General features: G+C 36.3%; 1 protein-coding gene across 8 annotated transcripts in view; it reads left to right on the forward strand.

Moving 5' to 3' along the window:
* The window catches only part of BBS9 (Bardet-Biedl syndrome 9), a 481,831-nt gene that overhangs the window by 181,157 nt on the left and 287,844 nt on the right, over nt 1–12,830 (forward strand). For all 8 annotated transcript variants that reach the window (XM_081244834.1, XM_081244836.1, XM_081244841.1 and 5 more), the window contains 3 exons: nt 808–884; nt 4,297–4,350; nt 11,882–11,984. In XM_081244834.1, the coding sequence (XP_081100960.1) occupies nt 808–884; nt 4,297–4,350; nt 11,882–11,984 (234 nt within the window). The remainder of the gene's footprint in view (nt 1–807; nt 885–4,296; nt 4,351–11,881; nt 11,985–12,830) is intronic.

The raw sequence follows: 12,830 nt of genomic DNA on the forward strand, positions 1-12,830 counted from the left end.
ATGAATATGGTCAAAATAATTCAAACAGTACTGAAAGCATAAACCCCAGGTCTTAGTTCCACTAGATTATTTAAAGGTAACCTTTATTAAGAGATTTTGTGTGTTCTTTGAGAAAATTTTCCTGTTTATATAATTGTTTTTACACAAATACGTGTGTATTAGAGACATTGTACTACATCTTGCTTTTTTAAAATCAATAGCATATCTTGGAGTTCTTTTCATGTCAGTGTATAAAGATAGACAGCACTCTTATTTAGAGTTTTGAGTTTTGGACCATTGCACAGTATTGATATACCATAATTTAGTTAACTATTTCTCTATTAATAGAAATATAATTTAGATTTAGACTGTTTTGTTTTTAATAATTACTAGCAACAGAGAAACTCCTTGGGCATGTCTATGAGTATTGGGTAAATGTTTGGGAGTAGAATTGTTAAGTCACAGGGTATGTGAATTTTACATTTTTTTGGTGAATTTTACATTTTGATAATTATAGCCAGTTTACCTTCAAAACAGTTGTACTCTTTTCGGCTTCTACCAGTAGCTAAGGATAGGGAATTGAAATTCCTGACACTGGTCAGTCATTGGGTCAATCTGAACTAATATCTTTGGAAAAAGAGACAGTTTTTCTTTCTAGTAATGTGGAGGGGAAAGAATTAGCATAAAGCTTCTCATTCTGTAATGCCTCAGTTTTTTTTTCAACTCGTGAGTATATTTCTGATGTATGGTATAGATAAACCTTAAAACAACTATATACAGCAAGTTTTACTTTATGAGTAAATACTTTTTTTTCTCTTAAAATTACAGGTGTTTGGCCTATGACTGAGAGAGAAGATGACCTGAAAGTCTCTGCCGTGGTTTCTCCTAACTTTGATTCAGTATCTGTAGGTGTATTTGCAGACTTTCAAAGGGTTTGTGATAGTGGCGGACTCTGATAAATTGGGATCAAAATATATTGGTTTAAATTCTGGGCCTCCAAATAGAAACTTTAGGGAAGATAAGTTTTAGGCTTTGTTACTTCTAGGAAAAAACATTTCTAAGTTCTTTGTGTAATAAGAAGTTCCTTAGGCAGGATTTCTGTCTTAAAAAAGGGGGAGGGAAGGGAAATGGTCAAATAGGTTCTCACCATTACTCTGAATCTACCTACTTTTTTTAAAAAAACGTTTTCAGTACTGAGTATTGAGATAATCCTAATCCAGATGAATAATACTCACCCCACTAGATTTTTGTTGAAGGTTCAATGAGATAATGTTTATGAAAGGCATAGCGCAGGGTTTGGTAATTTATAGTCTTTAATACATTATGGTGGTTGCGGTGGGGAAGTAGTTTAAGAATAGAGTTGGGCCAGGAATTATTTTTTCTCTCATTTCTATCTGTGTGACCCAGGGCAAGGTATTCAATTTTCTTAGTCTCAATGTTCTCATCTGTAAAATGGGAATAGTAATAGAATCTAGTTTGTTGAATTATGATAATTAACTAACAAATCATTATAATAATAAAATTACATTTTAATTCTTTTAAAACGATCATCACGATCACCACCACCACCACCACCACCTCCACCACCACCTTCATTCTACTTGTCTCCTTCAGTGCCATATCCTTAGTGCCAGTCACATAATGGGTGTTCAGTATATATTCGCTCTATAAATGAATTAATAAAGCTGAGAAACAAGAAAGGGGACTGTCCTTGGTTACGTTACCCCATCTCTTTGTTTAGTCTTCTGTAAGCACTTGTTAGATTATGGTTGGTTTTCTCTCACTGCCTGCAGTTTGGGCAAAATATATTAAGTTTATCTATATCTGTACCAAAGTTGATCAATTTAGGAAAGTGATTGAATTCACTGTTTTGTTTCTTTTTTTTCTTTTTGTGGTACGCGGGCCTCTCACTGTTGTGGCCTCTCCCATTGCAGAGCACAGGCTCTGGACGCGCAGGCTCAGCGGCCATGGCTCACGGGCCCAGCCGCTCCGCGGCATGTGGGATCTTCCCAGACCGGGCATGAACCTGCGTCCCCTGCACCGGCAGGTGGGCTCTCAACCACTGTGCCACCAGGGAAGCCCCAAATTCACTGTTTTTTACTCTGTATGGAATTTATGTCATATAATTTTGCTTAAGAAATGACTTTGATATTTAGGTATCACAGCATAATATAGTAAGTAGTTCCATAAGCTTTTCAAAGATTAATCTTAGTATAAACAGCCAACCCAAGTTGTGATAAAAATCACATTAACATTGCCATAGTATAGTAAGTGGGTATACGTAAAAAAAGTAGGACTATATATGAAAGAAACATTCACCCAGCTGAGTCACATAGTAGAGGTACTGTTTAAACATTGGATATTCAGCACACACCATTTCTCACTCTACCTGAAGGGTGTAGTCTGAGTGGAACATTTTTGCTTAGTTAGCTGACAAATGTACACACATTTTCTTGCCTTGGAAATGATTCTTTTTTTCCTTTGGGCAACTTATATAATTTTTTCTAGGTTCTCTTAAACATAGGCTATTTGGATTGAAATTCCCTTTCTGTTCTTTAGCAACTTTTGATCTTTCTGAGGAAAGGCCTTATGTAATAGCACTGTATTGTAATATATATTTCCCTATCAGTAACCTGGAGTGCTTTTTCCTCTTAACTGGATGTCTCTTTTCAGCTTCATTTCCCCTTCTTACTATTTTTTTCCTTCTTAAGAGATTCTTGAGAGTATCATATTCATCCCATTGGAAAACATCAGTCCAACGATTTAGGTGGCTGTGATGCTATGCTGTCTTTGTAGAGCTACTTCTCTCTGGCTGTAATTTCATGTTTCCAAAGGACGTTTGTCTCTGAAATATCTAGGTGTTTAGATATGGATTGAAAAGAGCAGGAAACAGGAGATGTTGGTTTCTCTTCCAGAACTGCCGACAGTTAAATGTAAAATATTTCCTGGATTTTAGGTAATACTAGAGCAAAAAGCCTGGCTTAATATTTTATTTTCAGTCATTATTATGAAAGCACACATCCAAAAAATAATATAATTAGTGTTAGAATGGGGGCTTTTATAGAAGAGATAAACATCGCTATCCTCTCTTCTTGACTGAGAAGTTGGATCAAAGTTCATATATAGTTTCCTATGAATCTAGAATCATAGATTCCTATGGAATAGAATATGAATCTCCCTACTCTTAATTATGCTGATGGCCATTACATCATAGTGATCCCCACTGCTTAGAAGTGATTTAATTTTTCTTAGTAAAATAATTCCAAATAGGTTAACAAAGTACAATGGATTTATTCATTGTTGGACAGAGACTTCATGATCTTAATTGTTCCCTCAGGAATTCATGTAGGTATTATTAGAAAATATGTTACGCTTTGATTTTATTCTATTATAGAGTGACCATATTTTCCTCTCAACCTACCACTCTAAAAAACAAGTTATAAATTCTAAGGAAATGTTTGCTCTATTATATTATATTCTGAATTCTTTAAGACATAGGACCAGGTAATCAAGGCTGATGCTCAAAGAGTAAAATAGTTTATGATATGCGCTAGTAAAAAAAAATAAACTCCTACTTTTTTTTTTTTTTTTTTTAACATTTTTTTTTTTTTTTTTTTTTTTTTTGCTGTACGCGGGCCTCTCACTGCTGTGGCCTCTCCCGTTGCGGAGCACAGGCTCCGGACACACAGGCTCCGCGGCCATGGCTCGCGGGCCCAGCCGCTCCGCGGCATGTGGGATCTTCCGGGATCGGGGCACGAACCCGTGTCCCCTGCATCGGCAGGCGGACTCTTAACCACTGCGCCACCAGGGAAGCCCCTAAACTCCTACTTTTGTTTTATTTTCTAGGTGTAAGGCCACTCAATCTTTATATCATTAGTTACATGTCTTAGATATCAATACATATTATTAATCAGAATAAAACATACCTTTGGCAAGCTAAAAATACAAGGACCTAAAAGAATGGCGTACTGTTTATATAGAAAATATACAGAAGTCTTCTTTTCTATAATATAAAGAATGAGTAAATAGAATTAGTTTCAGTTTTTAAGGAAATTTGGCAATAGAGTAGTTTGATAGTAAAATATGTGAACTTTTCTTCCCTTTTTGGAGTCGTGGGTTTTTTAATATTAACTTGTGACTTTCCCAATGAAGCCATCCAAAAAGCCACACTGACTCTTTTAGTTGGCCATCAGAGTGATAAATCCTTTATAGTTTTTTTTTGGTGGTGAGAAGTATGTATCACACCTACTGTGTTCACTCATTGATGTGCAGTATTGAAACTATTCTTCCCTTCTCTTCTCAATTCTGTGTTTACAGCAATCTACTGATGTTGAAGTGGGAGCTGACCTTGTGCCTTCAGTCACAGTGAAGGTATTGTACATAGTTCTAGACTGTAATGTGCAAACAATATCACACATTTCATCACATCTGTCACTTGTCACCCTATAAGTAGCTTATGGAAATGTAAAACAAACACTTGGTGGGCCGAAGAACTAATAGACATTTACCAGAGAGAACATCAAAATGGCCAACAGACACATGAAAAGATGCTCAACATCACTGATCGTCAGGGACATGCGCATCAAAACCACATGAGATATCACCTCACACCTTAGAATGGCTATCATCAAGAAGACAAGAGACAACAGGTGCTGGTGAGGATGTGGTGAAAAGGGAACCCTTAAATATTGTTGGTGGGAATGTAAGTTGATCCAACCACTTTGGAGATCAATTGGAGGTTCCTCAAAAAATTAAAAAAAAATCTACTGTATGACCCAGCAACTCCACTTCTGGCTATAAACCAAAGGAAATGAAAATAGTATTTCCCACGAGAGATATACACTCTCATGTTTATTGCAGTATTATTCACAAAATAGCCAAGATATGGAAACAACTCAAATGCCTATCAATGGATGAAATGGATAAAAAAAGATATGGTACATATTCACTATGGAATATTATTCAACTATGAGAAGGGAGGATATCCTTCCATTTGCAACAACATGGATGGATCTTGAGCACATTATGCTAAGTAGGATAAGTCAGACAGAGAAAGACAAGTCCTGTATGATATCACTTATATGTGAGAATGTAAAAAAGTTAAGCCTGTAAAAAACAGAGGGTAAAATTGTGCTTACCAGGGGATTGGGGGCGGTTAAGAGTGATGATGTTTAAGGGCACAAACCTGTAATGAGTAGTAAATAAGCCACAGAGATCTAACGCACAGTATAATGAATATAGATAATATTGTACTATAATTATGTAATGTGATAAATATCACTGCCTTGGCAATCATATTGCAATATATAAATGTATCAAAGTAACATGCTGTACACGTTAAATGTACACAATGTTACACATTAAATTTATTCAATTAAACAAAAGAGTTCTTGGTTAAAAAGTTAAGAAAAAGAAAAACCCAAACACTTGACATTTGTAAGTTTTCCTCAGCCTTGAGTAGTAAATAGATAGCCTTTATTGTTTACTACAAATATAAAACTAGTAATTGCATTTATAACAATATGTATATAATAAAAAATTGTTATGACTTATTCCTACCATTAATTAAATGTGTAGTGTGATTAAGGGTCTTTTTTCTAGAAACAAAATTAGTATTTAAATATACTAAGGGAATTGTGTCATCACATTCATAGTAGACCAAGCAGTTGATTGCAGTATCATATATATATTGGGGAATCATATGAATGTTAATAATATCTTTCTTCTATGTATGATTATGTGTGTTTGAAAAGAATTTCCAGCCATCTATCTGCCATAGTATTAGCTTTAAGTGGATGTATTTATAGCAAGAAAATATTAAATGAAGAAGCCACAAAATAGAGTAGTGACAAATTGATAGTCCCCAAAAAATAGAATATGAAGGATGTGGTTTTGGTTAAGATTTTTAGTCCTGCCATTGTAGAATTTTAGAACTAGGACTCAAATGTAGAACCCTCTTAAGGCATTTAGATTAAAGTGTGGTAATAAGTCAGCACATTATTAAGCTGAAAATATTTATCACTGCCCAGACTTTGGAGCCAGGGAAAGTTGTGGATCTTGGCGATTTGCTAAGTCAAAACTTGGACAGGGCTTTATATTTTCTTAGATTATGGGTTGCTGTCCTTGGAGGAGCTTGACAGGGCACCAGGCTTTACCAATTGTGTTCGCTTATACTAGACCCAGCGGGTGGCCCAAGTGTGGGGATCTTTGGTGGAAGTTGAAGGGAGCCCAATCTTATAACAGTTTCCTAAGCTAATTTTTTTGGATTCTTGCCACTGGTAGCAAGGGTGGTCTTTTCCCAGTCTCCCTTCCCCCTGTCCAATCAAAGGCTCTATCCCATTAATACTTCTGAGTCTGGAAAAGCATTAGTGGCAAGAAATCAAACATTTAAGAAAAAAACCCAACAACCCTGTAGCGTTCCAGGAATGATCTATAGACTTTTGTGTAGGGAAATCTCTTTTATATCTATCTACTGATATTGTTCTGACACATAACATAATAATTCAGGAGCACACTGCAAATTGCAAAAAGAAATCTTGTACCTAAATCAGATAACTTTGCTCACACTAATTTTTTCCCTCACTGCTAGTTATTGCTATAAATAAATACACATTTCCCTCCCATGCCGTTCTTAAGCTTTCATGTGTAATAGCCACCTTAAAATGGTGGCATGACACTATTGGAAAATTCCCTTCATTAGGAGAATAACATTTAACTATGTTTGAGAATGGCTAAGTCACAGCTCTCTTCCTTATTGCCATTATAAAAGAATGGGAAAGAATGCGACACACAAAAGTTGCACAAAATCAGCTGGACTTAAACAGCAGACACCATGACTTCCTGATTCTGCCTGACAGTTCCTATACAAATTTCTGTTATAAATCTCTCCTTATAGCCTTTTATAACAACAGCAGCCAAGATATATAACCATGGAAGTTTCCATCATAATAAATCCTGTTAATTGAGAAAATTTTTCCATCCGTTCCAAGTGAATGAAGATGTGGCTACCTTGAGTGTGTGTGCGTGATGCGTGACCATCTATTGCAGGCAACTAAGGCAGAGTGGTTGTTAATACCTGGCCTTTGGAGTCATGTTTATATATCTAGGATAAAAATTTAGTATTATGTTTCCTGAGGATCATATTTTATTTTGTTAGAAATGGAAAATAGCATGGAAAATTCTGATATTAATTTTCATTTTTCCCCCTTAATCTATAATTATTTTTCTCTTAAAATATGAGGTTTATGGTCTAGCCAAGTCTTTAACTCTTTTTTTTGGCTCAAACACAACTCTTCTTTGTTACTGTAGTTATTTTTGTCACACATCTTCTTGATTCACTTTTGAAAGTGCCTAGTCCATTGTTGGGATTCAATAGATCTGTGTATGAGAGTTATCACCATTGATCTTGCATCTAAACTAAATGCAAGCACTTGTAACAATGTAAAATTGTACGATTTTTGTCTAAGTACATGTTGTTATGCCAGGCAGAGTCAGAATGTCTGCTGTCTTAAAAATGGCTTATTACTACCGTAAGGATTTTTCATTTTCATTTTTAAAACTAACCTCTCACGAGATGTTCCTGGTCATAGTTTTCAGATCTCTTGCACATATTGGCTGGGTGGTCTTAGATGTGTTATTGAGCTTCTGTGAACCTCTATTTTTAAACTGTAAAATGAGGGTACTTCTTCATTTGCAGAGTTATTTTGGGACTTAACCACAATTGATTAAGAGTGTGGGCTCTGGATTCTGACAGACAGAAGTTAAATTGTGCTTCTTGCACTTATAATCAGAGTAGCCTTAGTCAAATTATCTAGCTTCTCTGAGCCACATTTTTCTCTTATGTAAAATGGTATATTGTGATAGTACCTGTTTCACAATGTTGTAATGATTAAATGAGATAATACACATAAATAATTTATTAGCATGGTTTCATGAATATAGAAAGCTGCTAATGGTTATTATCATTAATTTTATTTAAAAATATATTTACAGACCAGCATATTATTGTTAACAGTAAAATATTGAAATTGTGTTCTGTTTATTTAGTGGAATAACTATCAGAAGGAATGTTGTCTACAGCACATGCATACCTTCTTCTTCCCATAATTACCATCATTGTTTTATTAAAAAGGTATTAAGTCCTGGTGTCTGAGTGATTCCCTGGGCCCAGCACAGGGACCAACTTTCCAGAGCCCTGAAGACAAGGGGTAACACCCCAAAATATGGACTCATTTTTCACTCTACCTTCATTGGCCGAGCAGCTGCCAAGAACAAAGGCCGCATCTCCCGATACCTGGCAAACAAATGCAGTATTGCCTCATGAATTGATTGCTTCTCTGAGGTACCCACCAGTGTATTTTGGGAGAAGCTTCTAGAACAAGTTGAGGAGTGGCTGTCCTTCTATGAGACTGGAGAGATTCCACGAAAGAATCTGGATGTCATGAAGGAGGCAATGGTTCAGGCAGAGGAAGTGGCTGCTGAGATTACTAGGAAGCTGGAGAAACAGGAGAAGAAACGCTTGAAGAAGAAAAAGAAAAGGCTGGCTGCGATTGCCCTAGCGTCTTCAGAAAACAGCAGTAGTACCCCGGAGGAATGTGAGGAGACAAGTGAGAGACCCAAAAAGAAGAAAAAGCAAAAGCCCCAGGAGGCTCCTCAGGCTAATGGAATGGAAGACCCATCTGTCTCCTCCAAACCCCCAAAAAAGAAATCTTTTTCCAAGGGGGAGCTGGTTAGTGATCTTGAAGAGACAGCTGGCAGTGGAAGTCTTACCAAGAGGAAGAAATCTTTTCCCAAAGAGGAACCAGATAGTGACCCTGAAGAGTCAGGAAACAAGAGGGTCCCCAAGAAAAAGAGGAAATTCTCTTCCAAGGAGGAGCCTGTCAGCAGTGGACCTGAAGAGGCTGCTGCCAGCAAGAGCAGCAGCTCCAAGAAAAAGAAAAAACTCCGAAAGCTATCCCAGGAAAATTAGAATGGACATTTCCCTAGTAGGGCATAACTTACAGAGATATTTCCCAATCCATCCCCTATAGCCCAATAAAAATAAAAACAAATTCACGAGTCAAAAAAAAAGGTATTATGATTTTTATAATGGTCAGATATCATTACAGAATCTTTGTGGTATACAGATTTCCCCCCATGTATTCCCAGGGCTTATAAAGTAAAAATTGAGGGTTCATTGTTCATTTGCTGTGTTTAGCATATTTATTTGCATCAATAGTTGTCCTTTAAATTTTTTACGTTGCAAGTCAAACATTTTATGCTTATTTTTAAGTTGTACAGAATATCCACATCATTTAAAATTAATACAAGAGGGCTTCCCTGGTGGCGCAGTGGTTGAGAGTCTGCCTGCTGATGCAGGGGACGCGGGTTCGTGCCCCGGTCCGGGAAGATCCCACATGCCACGGAGCGGCTGGGCCCGTGAGCCATGGCCGCTGAGCCTGCACGTCCAGAGCCTGTGCTCTGCAACAGGAGAGGCCACAACAGAGAGAGGCCCAAGTACTGCAAAAAAATAAAATAAAATAAATAAATAAATAAAATTAATATAAGACATTTACTGAATCTAATTATATGTGTATAATGTTTGTGGGCCAGATGTATATTCTTGTATATTATTTATCTATAGTATATATGTATATATATAATTAAGGAATAGTTGATACATGCCTTTTACCTAAGAGAAAATTCAAAATGACTTTTCTTAAAAATTAAGTATGCCCTTGCATTATGTCAATTAATAATGAAATGTATCTGTCTCATATACTAGAGTCTAGTAACTAGACTAAATTGCTCCGTAGCAAAGGTGCCATGTATAGTAGAAGAGTGCTTCTCAACTCTGGTTGTAAATAGCTATCACCTGGGGAACTATTAAAGAAATACCAATACCCAGGTCTACTCCCAGAGATTGTGATTTAGTTGGTCTAGCAACTCTACCTGGCCAATGACTGTGATAAATCTGGCTTACCATGTGGATAAACTCATCCAAAGAGACTGTTCAAAGAGGCTGGGGCTTTTAGGAGACAAAATCCAAAGAGAGAATGTTCCCACTGGAAGCCAGATCTTTAAGCTTTTTCTTTGATGCCCCAGCACTGTGGCCCAGTAAAGATCCTTGGGCCTGATGGATTCTATTGACGTTCCTCCTCAGGGAGAGTGAGAGAAGTCCTGGCCTTCTCTACCCATACCCACCCTATTTCTCAGTCAAACTATTACCCCAGAATTCATAACTATTAACTCTGACTGGAATGGGAATTATCATTCCAAGCATCATCAACCAAGAGCACCAGTTTGGAAATGCAGCCATCTTAGAAATGCAGCAGTCATTATTGCTATTCTTTGATATTTTCTAGAATTAGTTATGTCAGGTATTTTTGTATTAAGCCGTGGAAGAAAATGTAGTGCTTTGATATGTATTTAAACTATTTATAGTAAAAACCTACCTAGAAAGGAAATCTTTAGAGCGTAACTTGTGTAAAAGGTAATATACTGATACTAGATAAAATAAATAATTCATGATGCCACATTTATACATGTAAAGAAGAATGAACACATATAATATTTCATGATGTAATTATTCACCAGACATGAGGGCAGATTGTTTTGGTCTGCTTTTGATAGAACATTTTTTTTTTTTTTTTTTTTTTTTTGCGGTATGCGGGCCTCTCACTGTTGTGGCCTCTCCCATTGTGGAGCACAGGCTCCGGACGCGCAGGCTCAGCGGCCATGGGTCACGGGCCCAGCCGCTCTGCGGCATGTGGGATCTTCCCAGACCGGGGCACGAACCCATGTCCCCTGCATCGGCAGGCGGACTCTCAACCACTGCGCCACCAGGGAAGCCCTGATAGAACATATTTAAATAGCTTTTTTGAGATATAATTCACATACCATACAATTTACTCTTTTAAAGTGTACAATTCAATGATTTTTAGTATATTTGCAGAGTTGTAGAATGATGACTACAATTTAATTTTTGAACATTTTTGTCCCTCCAAGGGAAACCCCATAATCATTAGCTGTCACTTGCTGTTCTCTCCATTCCCCCACCCCCAATCCCACTACCATCCCAAAGCAACTACCGATCTATTTTCTGTTTCTGTAGATTTATAAATTTGCCCACTCGAGATATCTCATATAAATTGAATCATATAATATGTGGTCTTTGTGACTGACTTCTTTCGCTTAGCATAGTATAATGTACCCATGTTGTAGCATGTGTCAGTACTTCATTTCTTTTTATTATTATTAATATTATTAAATAGTATTCTGAATAATATTTCATTGTAGAGATATACCATATTTTGTTTGTCCATTCATCAGTTGATGGACACTTGGGTTGTTTCTAGTTTTAGCTATTATGAATAGTACTGCTATGAACATGTGTACAAGTTTTGGGGTGGACATATGTTTCATTTCTCTTGGCATGGAATTGTGAGGTCAGATGGTAATTTTATGTTTAATTTTTAAAGAAACTGTCAAACTTTTTTCTTGAATAGCTATACCATTTTACATTTCCATCGCAATTTATGCAGGTTCTAGTTTCTCTACATTCTTGCTAACACCTGTTTTTGTCTGTCCTTTTGATTATAGCATTTAAGTAGATGTGTAGTAGTATCTCATTGTGGTTTTACTTTGTGTTTCATACAAAGATTTTGAGCATTTTTTCACGTGCTTATTGGCTATTTGTACATCTTCTTGGAGAAAAGTCTGTTCAACTCCCTTGCCCAGTTTCTAACTGGGTAGAACTTTTTAATCTACTACCTATGTTCCAGGTTATATTTTGTGACAGCTCATTTTTTTTCTCAGATGGTATTTCCTAATTATTTGCTAATGATTTTTTAAGTAGTTGTGATATTCTATCAATTTGGAAAAAATGTAATTTTTTTATTAATAACAATTTCTATTTTCTCAGGTCACACTGCAGAATCGAGTGACATTACAAAAGATCAGATTATCGGTCTATGTACAACCACCTTTAGTATTGACTTGTGATCAGTTCACCTTTGAATTTATGGGTAAGTGTTTTGTTTTGGCTTAAAGTCTATCATAGTGTGAGGTTTTTTTTAAATAAAAATTTTTTTATCAGTGGGTTTATTTCATGGCTATATTTCTTGTCTGAATAGTGAGACTGGTATCTTCCTGAAATCAATGATTGTGTTGTTTTGCTTATATTTTCCCTCCAAACATCAAGCATGGACATTCAGTGAATGGCTGTTGAATTGAAGTAAATACAGATTTTCAGGCGCTTTTCTTAATAATTGTACTTAAATACTATATTTTGGAAGGCTTTTTTATTGGTGTTTCTCTAGTGAGCTATTTATTGAATCTGTAATGTTTGAAGAAAGAATATTGGCTTTGGAGTCTGGCCTGAATTTGAATCCTGGCTCTGACACTCAATGTGTAACCATGGGCAAGCTACTTTAGTAATTACTTGGAGCCTCAGTTTTGTTTTGTTTTAATCTGCAGAAAGGGGATAATGATATCTGTGTTACAGAACTGTTTTAATTAGAATTTAATCAGAAAATTAATTGGGCTTAATTAGAAAACGAATCTATGTAAGGTAACTGTAATAATGCCTAAGATTTCTTTGCATAGGGTCTCTCTTACCACTTACATCCAGTTGTCATTAGTCCTGTTAAAATGATTTCTGAATTATCTTTCAAGTCTTTTTCTGTCTTTCTTCACTGCTATGGTTCAGCTGGGAACCCTATGTCTTATTCACAAAAAGCAAGAACATATCTCTCTTTTTTCCTTTTTATAACCAACCCCTACCTTAGGTGCCCGACAGATAGTAGAAACTCAGTAAGTATACATTGAATCAGTGAATGAGTGATTGAATGGTTGAGGTAAACTTGTAGGTG

This window comes from Mesoplodon bidens (genome assembly GCF_964165515.1).
Source record: "Mesoplodon bidens genome assembly, chromosome: 9".
Classification (NCBI taxonomy): Eukaryota; Metazoa; Chordata; class Mammalia; order Artiodactyla; family Ziphiidae; genus Mesoplodon; species Mesoplodon bidens.